The 12,284-nt window shown below is 56.8% G+C and overlaps 1 protein-coding gene across 1 annotated transcript; it reads right to left on the bottom strand.

The window, feature by feature from the left end:
* Window positions 1-2,192: 2,192 nt before the first annotated feature.
* Window positions 2,193-6,800, bottom strand: BESB_079840 (uncharacterized protein; the record flags this gene model as incomplete). The annotated part of the gene is made up of 8 exons (XM_029366346.1): window positions 2,193-2,355; window positions 2,721-2,798; window positions 3,229-3,317; window positions 3,611-4,250; window positions 4,561-4,674; window positions 4,969-5,044; window positions 5,718-5,894; window positions 6,431-6,800. 8 exons carry the CDS (start codon window positions 6,798-6,800, stop codon window positions 2,193-2,195), a joined length of 1,707 nt encoding a protein of 568 aa, XP_029217777.1.
* Between the last annotated feature and the right edge of the window lie 5,484 nt (window positions 6,801-12,284).

The raw sequence follows: 12,284 nt of genomic DNA on the forward strand, positions 1-12,284 counted from the left end.
CGGAAAACCAAGGATAGAAGCCACAGAGAAGAGAAAAACCAGCAGAAACGAGAGCGGACGACGAGCCGGTTCGCCTTCTCCACTTCAAATACTTCCTTTCAATCGAAGTGTGTCTTTCGAGCTAAGTATTGACGGCGACTCTCTTTAGGAGACAGAGCGAAGTTGACGGTCTCAAAAAGTGGCGGGCGCGGGACGTGAGGAGAATGAGAAAAGAGTGACGAGAGGACAAAGTAACAACAGAAAAACCAGTGCATTTCCTTTTGCACTGCAAAGAGAAGAACCAAACGACCAGACGTATCGCTCGGTCTCCGTTGCTTCTTCGCGGAAAACCACGACGTAATGAGACAAGACGAAAAACTCCGGGGGCTGCATGCTGGTGGAGCATGTGCATGTCCAGTCAGCCTCGGAGAAGGAGAAACAACGAAAGCGCAAAAAAGCAGGACTTTCCGTCCTGTTTATCTATATTCGAGGGCCACTTTGTCTATAGATGTTACAAAGGAAATTCAACAGGAAAGTTTTGCCTCGTTGCCTCATTCAAGCTTCGTTTTCCCTTCCGCACATGGAGCTCGCTTCGTGTGTCTGGGCAGACACACGAATGCGAAGCTTGGAGACGAGAAAACCTGCGTTTCTGGTCCATCCTTTCCTTTCGCATCATAAAGGTTACTGTCCTTGTGTTTGCTTTTGCTTGCTTGTCAGGGCGAACAGATGCTGGGCAAGGCATATGCCATCCCGTGGTTTTCATTTCACACTGGGTTCGCGGTCACCGATGCGGATAGCCCTGTTTCGAACTTGCATCATCCCAAGCACGCTGAAGCGATGGAGAGATACTGGGGCAGGGGTTCTAGCTGCTTTACGGACCAGGATCGGTATCCGTGGCCTGCGAAAGACAGAGGGGCTCGGCTAGATTGCAGGCAGTCTGGCAACAGTTATCAACTGGCGGGAAAAGCAACTCCTGAGTCCCTGGGCTCAGTCGTACGAAGTCTTCTCTTTTAGCACTCGGCTGTGCCAGGCAGACTCTCTGTTTCTCGAGTGTGCAAGGGAAGGGATTGTTGTCTACATGCCTTCCCGTCTATGTTTCGTCCACAGTAAACAAGTGTCGTCTTCCCATTGAAAACGTTTAAATGGTAGGCCGCGAGTCGTGGCATTTGTATCGCCAAGAAGCATGCTCGGATATACGCGTTTTGAATACTGTTACAACGCAGCGCTTGGATTGCTGAATACTCCATCGGCGGTGGTCGCCGTACAAATGGAGAGCACAGAGCCTAGCGATAAGCTTGAGGTCCTCTGGCGACAGCAGAGAGTCTTGTACGCGGCATAGATAGCACACCTGTACGAAAAAGGCATATTAGCCCTTCTGTCACTTCGTGGTACAGCGAGGAAAACACACAAATCGCGAGGGTGCTCGCCTTGCTAGGCGAAGGACAAAAAAAAAGTGTGCACTGCGTTTTTATTCGGCTAGAGGCCAGGCGGTCAGACGCACGTGCAAGGAGCTTGTTTGTAAAACACAAATGTGATCAGCATCAGTCTATGCCATGTCAGTTGCTGTTGAGCGACGACGCTATACCCCTCACACACGTGAAGGGGTGCTTCGCGGCAGGTCGCCGGTTCCATGTGCTTCCACTCGAACTGCTTGCGACACTCCATCCATGTTCAACAAATATCCTGTTTCTGCCGGGAAACGATTTGCGAAGATGTGCCGCTTTCGGGCAAGGGAGCGAGCGGAGTTGCTATATGGAGAGCATCAGAAAAGTTCCTGTTTTCGATACGCTGGCTTCAAGCTCTATCACGAGACGTAATCTGGCGCTGCTTGCATTCTATTCCGTCTCTTAGCAGGCGCATGCGGTCGTTTGACAGCCGCGGAATGGATGGCGTCACTCTCGTTCGTGTCTAGGCCGTTTGGAAAACCGCACACACACGAGTGAACACGCCGCGCCGAAAAAAACATAAAATCGCCCTTTCCCTTCAAATCTCAGTCTGTGCGGATCTATTGGAATAGGTTGAATAGACTGTGTCCAACCGCCGCAGTCTTCAGCCCCGTCCTGGCACAGCAAAAGTTGCGTTCGAAGCTTTCCAGCACGCAGCGGAGAAACCGACCGCGCTGTTCCATGGTACAGGGACGCCAAAATGTGAGCACGCCTCACAAAGCGGGGCTAGATTGCCTCAATGGAGTCTGAAAAACACAACCCGCGAAGCTATGCCTCGTCGGTTAACGCGCGTTTCTCGTTATTTTCTAAGGACAGCAGGTCTCCCCCTTGCCGTTCAGCCCTCTGCGCGGATCGCGCGAGGTCTTCGTCCTGCTGCTTCAACTCCTCCTCAGAGTAGACCAGGACGTGAACCATGTTCTCAATCTCCTCTCTGAACGAAAAACAATGGCATTATCCAGGCAGATGCATACACGACCATTACGTATGCTTCCGTACATAAGCGGAAAATTTGCAGCCCCGTTCGCGTCAACCGAAGCGTGCAGCGAGTACGCACGTATGCGTCCTTCGTTCGGCTGGGAGTATCTACGTGTACGAGGAAACAAAGATGAGTCTGAACCACTCCATCTGCGTGTGCGTGCAGGAAATATGAGTATGCAACGCAGAGGCGTCGACTTGTCGCAGGCCGCTCAGGCCATTCGAGGGAGAAGCCTGAAGGCTTGGCAGAATCTCTCAACCGGCACGCTGACGGCTGACTATTAAGGTGTCAGGAAGGGCACGCGGGGCCTTGCGTCTCACCTGACGGGCGAATTTTTGTCTTCCAGCAAGTGGACGCAGCGCAGGACCTCGTAGATGCCGCTCTCTCGCATGCTCACTCTGAACCGGCCGCGTGACACGCACACACACACACACACACAAGCTACAAGATGCACTGTTGCACGTCTGCGTGGCCCCGTAGACGAATATGTAAATATAACTCGTATAGCCATATCTATTCATGCTGTAAATCTGCCAAACAGGTGTCGGGATGGAAGAGGGCCTCTTTGCAAACGCACGACGATACATGTACAGGTACAGATGCATATGCGAAAAAACGTGAGGCAGGACCAAAATCCACCGCAAGACTGTGTGGAGGCGCGAAACGCGGTGAGCACCGCACTCGCGAGCCACAGGATTCAGCAAAGATCTTCAGACGAAAGACTACCCTTGTTACCCGCGCCGCTCCTGTGTACCACCCCAGGCGACACAACAGGCGCGTGGACGTCCTCAACAAGGAGCTGCACTCCTGGTGTGCGCAGCCCCCTACCTTCCGGTTTCTGTCAGGGCCAGGGCGGCGAGGCAGTCCACGACCAGCTTGCGGCTCAGAACGCTCCCGGCCGGGCCGTAGGCGTCGCGCTGAGGCAGAACCGAAGACCAGACGCAGGCAAAGACGCACACAGAGTGCGTGGCGTGCGGCGCGACTGAGAAACGTGCGCGCGCCGCGGCAGGCGCGGAGGCACCGTACAGGCAACGAAGGCTCAGGAGAGGAAGAGGAGGGCCTACGCGGCCCGGTCGCTATAGATATAGACATATATAGATAAACATATATGTACGAGATTACGTGTCTACGCGGATAGGCTGTTCTGTTTGCATGGTGTCCTTTCGTGAGTTAGCGCATGCCCTTGCACTCTCCACGCGCATGCGCTTACCGAGACCACAGGGTGGAGGAAGCGGAGTCGGGCGAGTTCGGCGTCGGTTTGAACTCTTTTTTCCTCTGCGGCGTTGCTCCTCTCTCCGCCGGCGCTCTGTTCTCCCGCGGCTGCCGGCTCCTGTCTGGGTGTCTCTGTCTCTCCGGCGCCCGCGGAAAAGGGCACGGCGCCCTCACTCGGGGCCTGCGTCTGCTCGCGCTTCTCGGAGTCACGGCCGGGCTGCTGTGCGTTTTCCTCTCCAGGGTACGCGCGCCTGGGGCCTTTAGGTGGATACAGGAAGCAGGCGAGCGCAAGAAGGAGAGAGCAGGGCAGCGCAGGGCCGTATCCGTTCTCCGCGGGGTCTCGCTCTCTGTCGCCTCGGGAGGCCGAGGCCGCTGAGGGCGAGGCGGGCGACGAGGGAGACAGCGGGGGCGAGTTGGGCGGGACGGTGGAGTCGCGCGTGGACGTAGGCGACGGGGGCACAGAAGACGCAGGCTCGTCCGTCGCGGTCGGCGACGCAGGGCGCGCGGCCAAAGAGGAGGAGAAAGAAGGCGGAGGGAACGCGCAGATCGCCGCGTGTAGACCCTTGTCCAGACAGTGATTGAGGCACAGACGCAGCATCGGCGCATGGCAGGCCGGGGGCAAAAGAGGGAGGAGCGAGCTGCGAAAAGTCGGAAGGAACAGAGAGGCACAGGACCACCCGAGGACGAATGCAACCTCTGGAACAGAGCCCCGAGGGGCGCATCGACCGGCTGCGCTCAGTCCACGCACGACGCCCACGAGCAGCACGGAGACTGCCTCGGCCTCGAAACCCCAGTAAGACCTGTTTTGCGACCCCAAAGCTGCCCTGACCCTGTCCTCTTCGCGACCTCCCTCTCTGCTTGTGTCACAAGACAAGGTTTAGCTGCGATCTTTGTGCGCGAACGCCTCTCTGCGGTATGCGGCTGCCATGCGCGGGTCAGGCGGCGTACAGAATCGCGTTGAGCTGAGGCAGGAGGTCTCCCGAGAGCTTCTCTCTTCCCTCTTTCAAAGAGGAAACGTTCTGCAGAATGGAGAGAATGAAGTAGCCTTCCTCTTGCCAGTAGCTGAAGACACACACACGCACACGAGACACGCGCGCTCACCCACAAGGCACATCCATCGCCTCGTGGCGTTCTGAATCGCGCGGGAGCACAAGCGGCCGTCCTGCAGCTGCAGTCAGCGCCCAGACGCCTCCGGCGCACGACCGCCACATGGTTCAAGGGGGGATGAGGGAAGAAGGGGGCGTTGCTGCCCGGCGGCGTTCTTCGCCGCTCAGAACTGAACCGATCCGTCTGCGCCGTCAGCGTACATTCGCTGGAGGAAAGCACTCTGCGACAAAGCGTCGTCGTGCCTCCCACCTGTCTGTGCGGGACTTCCGCGCTGGGTGACGCGCAGCCGCATCTAGCACCCTGATGAGCCGCACGAGGTTGAATCCTGCAAGGAAGGGAGGCAGACAAAGACACCTCTGGATGTCCAAAGAACCAGACTAGATGCTGAAGCTGTGCCTGATCACAGCGCTTACCGAGCAAAAAGACCGCAGGCCAAGGCGGGTCGAGCGAAGGCCACAGAAAATGCAGAAGCAAACCGCCGACCAGCAACGGTAACGAACAAGCACGCGGAGCTGAAGCTGCCGTCGAGGAAGCCGCACAAGAGTCGCACGAACCGAACCCGAGCGCGGAGTCGAAATCACGCGGGTAGCCCTAACTGTCTACGCCCCGTGGAGGTCCGCAAAGAGCAGAAGACACTGCGAGCGAGGGCGCGCGGGTGTTGTGCCATCTTCTTGTATGTCATTTTCGATACGCCGACCTTGCGCACCATGGCATTTGCCTCCGTCGCTCTCAGTGTTGGGCTCCGAGTGAGCTCTCTGGGCTCTGCTCTCGTCTTTCCCTCCGTGCGACATTCTAGGCGTCTTTCCTCCACGCGTCCTCCCCTTCTCTTCTCTCCGGCGCTGCCTCGCAAGGACAGTGAGTGTTTTTTATTGCAAGTACAATCACAGTGTTCTTTCGAATAAATTACATTTTTTATTTTCAAAAATATTTTTATCAGAACTGCGGCTCGTGGGGAACGAGCCCGCCTCTCTGGCTGACGCTGCGAGGTTCAGGCTCACCCGGGACGCCGTGTTTCGACTCGAGGAGTGCGAGACTTGCCTCCTCCTTGCGAGTCAAGTTCGTGAGAAGCATGAGCGAGATGTTCGCGTGACGCGGCGCGTTGTTCTTCGTCTGCTCCTCCAAGTTATCCACGACGAGGTCCGTCGCATGCAGCTCGCGCCGCACCAAGTAGTCCGCTGAGGCACATTCGCCGCAAGAAGCCGCATCAGAAGAAAACGCGCATGAGGAAAGGAGCGGAGAGAATAAGCGGACGTCGGCAGTATCTCAGCAAGCGCCCGCAGCCTGCGGTCACTCGTGAATCCAGAGTTATACACCGGCTGCAACCGTGCGCCGAGAGCTCCCCGACGCGCATCTGGCCTATCCTGTTCCGCTACGTCTAGAAAATATATAAACATAAATATATGTGTATATATATGTAGGTATATGTAGATGTAGATGTGGATGTGCATATATACCAGTGTATATATAATTCTCGGAAGGTTTCTGCCGAGAATTTCTATCCTCAGTCGGCGTTTGCGTTCGAGTTTCGAGTGTTCTTCAGTGCGCTTCGTTCGCTTCGGAGGCAAGCATGCACAGCCGCAGTGCACCAAGCCGGATTTCCCGGCCCATCCATAACCTCCTTCGGCAGCCGCCCGCGGCTCGCTCAGGCATGGTGCGTATCACCCCCCGCCCCCCCCCCGCCCTCTTGTATGCGTTTATCTTCGTCGCTCACCGAGCACATCATCTGCAGAGAGGTTGATGAGGACCTCCACTGCCGCGGCGGAGGCTCCATCCTCTTCTCGTCCGAGGCTTCGAAGCAGCGAGAGAACGAAGCGCTTTAGATCTTCCCTGGGATGGAGAGACAAGTTTTCTTTCCGCTCCGCTGCCTCCTTCGGCTCGCTGGCCTCTCGTTTTCCACCCACCGGGGCTTGCTTGCTGAGGAGAGACCTCAGAAAGCCGAGGAAAGAAGGGTGGCTGCTGCACTGGACGCATGCGTGCAGCGCCTGGGTGCGTACGTCGCGCCGGCGCGAGTGCTGCAGCAGCTCCAAGAGGTCCCCGTACAGAGACACCTCCTCGTCGCTGCACGACGTATGCGGCTCCATGGTCGGGAAGAAATCGAGACAACACGCTCTGCGAAACGCTGGACGAAGTCGCGGCTTCGGCACCGAGACGCCCAGGGACGAGCCGCGCGCGTCCGACCGTCAGCGAGAGGAGGCCGCGCAATTCTCCACACTCTCGGCGGCTGAAAAGAGGCTCCCAAAGAACGCCCAGCACTCAGACGCGAGTCCTGCGGCAACAAGGCCGCTCCGTGGTCGATACAGAATGCGCGAGGCAGTTGAAAAAACACCTCGCTCCGCAGCGGTGAACCGCTGTCCAGGCACTGTTCAGGGGCGAGACCGGCAACGCTGAAAAGAGAGAAGGCTTGGAGAGAGGAGCCTGCAGAGCAGCGAGAAGGTTGCCGACCCCAGGAAACGCCTGAGAGATTCGGAAGCCGCGGAACAAAAACGCATGGAACGACTCACGTGCAGATCTGCAAGGGCTCCCGCGAGGTCGAGCATATGCAACGAAAGCGACCGACCACAACGATAAACGAGTTCGTCCACGATTCACAGCCTTTAGAACTTCAGCTCAACCGTGGAAACGGCGTTTTTCTTTTTCCTAATCTCTGCATGCATGCACTCCTCGAGTGGGACGGGTAAACGCCCAGTAAAAAGAGCTCCGACGCAGGGAAGGGTGAATTTGCGTTGAAAATGCACGAGCTTGTGTGCGAATGCTGCATGCGTTCTCTGTTCGCCTGCATCGTCTTTTTTCCGTGCGTTTCCCTTACCCCCTTGCATGCACGCAAGAAAAACGAGCTCCAGTGGAGTCGCAGTTGCCCGCAGCCCCGGGTGCAGGCACCGAGCATCGACACCGGCCGCCGGCAACACTCTGAGCAGTTGAAGAGTAGCGTTTCAACAGATGAAGTCCCGAGAAAGAATAAATTAGCGAACTGGCTGTCTTGTATGCCTTCCCATCTTGAGGAGACAAATAAGAGACCGTACTATGTCGGACCCGGCACACCGCCACGAGTATTCACTCGCAGGAGATTGGCTTGTTAGAGCCATCCTCAAGGACCTCCGCAGTAGCGAGTCCTCGCACTCATGGTGTTGCGCTAGTTAGTGATGCTTGCATATGCAGAATGAATACATTACTGCAGCACCAAGAGAAGCCCCGCGGCCTCGTTGCCACGAGAAGCGGATGCTTCGTCGACATGCGCTGAAAATATGGGGCGCGCGACGCCGCACCCACGCACCGTTTTGACTGCTTGACCTTTCAAAGAAGGTGTGTAGAAGCGAAAAACCAAAAACCACTCAAATAACAACCTGGCGCCCGAGCGTGAAGGCAGGGGGGGGGGGGGGGGGGTCCGACGAGGCGCAAGGGGCCACATCACGTGCTTCATGTGGAGTGTGTGATGAATCACAAGAGTTGCACGGAGTTTCCGCAACAGTGAGCTGAGATGAATGCCGTCGTGGCGGAAGCGGCATGCGTGGCTGGGCCGTCATTTCCGGCCTTGGCTGGAACCGTGGCCCATCGAACGCGGTCACACGAGTGTGCGCGACTATGAGGTGGCAGCTAAAACTAGGCCAAAACACGAATTTTACGCATACAGTTGTGGTGCTTACGTAACACAAAATCCCTATATGCCCCGCACATTGCACTAGTTACTGCGGGATCCACAAATGTTTCATTCCCAACTCTGGTAAGCCTACGTACGTTCGCGCTGTGGTACTGATCTGCGATACCTGACGAGATGCCTGCTGCGACAACCGGCGGCTCCGCCGAAGACTCTGAAAAGCTACAGCGTGGCCTTCAGTCTACACGAGGCTACCGAATTGAAACTCCAAGCGTATGCTTGCGCGCTCTGTCGAGGCAAAACCGACTCCGTTCGCGCAGAGGTTCAGTCTACATGCTGCTGCCTGGAGCCCCGCAATGCTGGAAGCGCGTTACCACACGCAGCAAGCGCAGCATCCATCGCCGAAGAACATGGCAAGCAACGCCGCAAATCACGGGGTCCGCTGCGCTCACCTTCCGTCCGAGAGATGCTAGAGCGAAGAAAGACTAACTGGACAGTGTGGAGAAGCGACTCGACCACATCGGCTGGCTTCGAGGTTGGAGTCTTAACGCTGGAAAATGTGAGAGCCTTTGCTACGTCTCACATAACAAGAGAGCCGGGCATGAAAGACGGCATGTACCATCTCTTGGATGCGTGCGTTACTCGTCCTCAAAATGTGACAGGAGACTCGAGTGAGATGCGAGGGGCGCCTGAGGCTTACGCGAAAGCAAGAATTGTTTCATGGACACTGGGGTCGCGGCCTCAGACACATTCTTGAACGCATCGGTCACTGCTTCCGATATGAACTCCACTCTGTACAGAAGTGCAAAGTGCAAAAACAAACTCTGGTTACCCGAGATGTAGAGCACAGGCCCAGTGCTTCGTCGTGCTCGAACTATGGAGGCACAGCGTACTACAGGCGACGCTGCAATGCAGGAATGCTCGCTGGTCGAGGCGCAGTGCGCCACACAGTTCAGCGCTATTGCAAGGGGCTCGGGTACGGCTCAAGACAGAATCGGTCTTGATGAACGAGGCAGTCCAGAGTCCGTCAGGGCGTAGACAGCCGTTAGTCGGCGCCTTTCAAACCGTCACCAAAGCGTCTAAATTCCCTGCACACCCCGTCCTGTTACTCGCCAAAGGGAAGGAACTCGAGGGACAGAGCGATCTCTGCTGGGACGCCTGTCCTGGGGGAGCCTCCGGCGCTGGCGCCGTGGAGACCGCTGGGACAGACTCTATGCAGGCACTCCAGTTTGCCAAATCCGCGGCCAGCCTTCAAGAAAAGACGCCAGGACACGTCTGTCCCGTTGGTGTTTCTCGAGCTGTGCTACCGGGCTGGAATATAAAAGTGGCCGCGCTTCGGTGTTCACTGCTGTTGAGGCTCTGGGGTGCTGAGCTCCTCAGGGAAAGCCGCTGCGACGCACATGGCGAGGGTATCTGGCATCAGCGAGGCCAGGTGGTTTGTTACCTCTCCGAGGAAGGCCCTATGCATGTTCAGCTCCAGGGTCGCCCGTACGTCGTGCGAGGGCTTCGCAGTTGTGGAAGTCGTCAAGGTGAAGGGCCGGATGAGATCAGCCGACCGTCCCCACGTCCTCCCAGCCCTGCGCGTAATCCAAGCGGGAGTGCGCGGTGGCGCTCTCGAGGGCGGACAGCAGGGTAGAAAGTTTTCTTTTCTTGTCTGATGTGGTCTTGGAGTCTTCCACGAGCCTCACGACCTCTGTGGACGACGCAGGCGGAAGACACTCCGTCATGTTTCGTGCCGTCTCGGAAGAGCTTCTGGAGCTCTTCTGCGGACGGGGCCCCCACGCTGTGTGTCATCGTCGCAAGGTAGGGCCTTGCGCAGGTGGACAAACCCCGTACGGACCAAGGCCTGGTAGAGTCCGACCGGAGACTCCGTCCCGTCTACCGTGTTCTGGACTTGAAGGTACCGCGGTCCGTTCTTGGGGTCCTCTACCCAGTACCCGTCGGCCTCAAGCGTCTCCCCGATGACCTCGTACTGATCAAAGCACTCAAGAAAGTCAAGGGTTGTTTGACTTCATCAAGCGACTCTTGAACCGTGTGCTCTTCGTCACCAACGCGGACAGGCGTGAGGAACGCGTTCACCGGAGTCACAGCAATGCGAGAGTGCAAGACTGTCTAGCCCGTGCCGGTCTCAAACTCCGGAGATCCGAAGGTCTGCAAAGGCGATTCCCCCTTCGCGACGCTCGGGAAGCTTTTCTCTCGCTTTTTCGCCAAGCACGCCTCACAGGAGGGCTCTGCTGATTGATCGTGGGTCATAAACTTGACAAGGCGCTGAAACAATGACTTGAGAATATCCAGCAGATTCCCGGCGTCCTTCAGGTGTAGGAGTCAGACTCCGGGACCGTCATGCTCTTCAGGCTCTCCAGCGACCCCGGATCCGTTAGCCTCGGCATTTACTACACCCGCTGTGCTGGCGCCATCTGTGGTCACGCTCGCATCACCTGTCGTCGCGCTGGCGCCATCTGTCGTCGCGCTGCGGATCCTGTTCGTTTCCCATGTACTACTCCCCTCAGGATTAAATTCTGGCGTCGAGTTCTCCGCCATAGCGTTGCTATTTCCAGGGCAAAGAAGAAAGGCCGCCGCAACTAAGCACAGCAAGAGTGAGGCCAGTACGCCAACGCGCCTCCTCTTGCGCCACAACCGGAGGTGGATGTGGCCGCCATCGTGGACAGTCTCTGGTATCCCACTGTTTCCTCGCTAGGGCGACTTTCAAGGAAGGCTAGCAACTCTTAATATGCAAAATGCGTTGGGCATGGATAGCCGCGGCAACGGCTTGTACGTTGACGTTCCGTGGAAAACCCCGGACAGAACGCAATTCCGAGGCAGGCCTCCAGCCAACTGATCCAATCTCCTTTTGGGATTTCCCTCAAGGAGAGCCTACGTGTCGCCCGGCTTCCCTCTAGTCCTCAACGGAAGGCAGACCAGCTTGACCGGTCTGAAAAATGTCGAGAACGAAGGAAACACAACGTCCTTTCTGGGTGCTGGACACCACGGCTTGTAGCGGAAGACGACGGTGGCTGTCCGCAAGCGGTTCAGGCGGCTGCCTTCTCTGATGTTGGAGCCATATTTCCTGTAAGGTCGTGTCTACTGTGTTTGTGCAAAAAGGTGCTAACTGTGGTGTGCCTCTGCTGTCGTTTAATTTGCATCTTGTGCTTCCTGGCCTCCACAAGGTACCCGGAGCCCAACGGGACTGTAGCACCTCCGGCCGGGGTGCAAACCCGCCCAGGGTGCAGCCGACCCGCGGCGCCCGTCCACGGCGCCGCACTGCACCGGGTTTTATGTTCGGAGACCGGCTAATCCGATGGCCTAAAGCTACAGAAAAGAGCCTCGGCACTCCTCACACGATTAGATGAAGAATGTGACGAGTCCGGTGGAAGCCTGCCTATTGAGGCAAGAAAAGGGAGGGACCTAGAAGGTGTTTTTTTCAGGCTCTACCGGCGTGTCAATCGGGGACACGTGTTGCCTCGCATTTTTTAAAAATGACGGAAAGCCCAAAATAGTCCGACTTTCAGTCTCAGATCCTTCGCATGAACTGTTTGAGCTGGACTCGCCGCCCGCAGTATAACGAGGCAAGCATGTGAACCGTGTTGCAAAGGGAATCCCGGGGCACCTTCGCATGTCTGGTCTATTGGCTGTCTTGACGCCGGGTAGAAACGTCTTCACCCCGGTGCAGTCCACAGAACAGCGCTCGTGAGTCGCCCCTCCGCCTGTCCCTGATACTTGGAAATGTCCGTTGCTTGACGAGTTGAAGGACAGTAACGAAAAAGAGCGGTGTAGACCCGGCCCTCCAACGTTTTGCCCGCTGCAGGGGAACGGCTGTTGGCTGGAGAACGGCGGACTGATCTATTTGAAGCGTACCGTCTATTCGAAAAGATATATGTCAATGTAGAAGCACGATCTTCGCGGCGGAACTCAGTGGCAAGAGCTTAAAACACATTTGGGGGCGAGCAAACACACAACAGACGCCATTGTGGGT

Source organism: Besnoitia besnoiti, chromosome VII, assembly GCF_002563875.1.
Source record: "Besnoitia besnoiti strain Bb-Ger1 chromosome VII, whole genome shotgun sequence".
Classification (NCBI taxonomy): domain Eukaryota; phylum Apicomplexa; class Conoidasida; order Eucoccidiorida; family Sarcocystidae; genus Besnoitia; species Besnoitia besnoiti.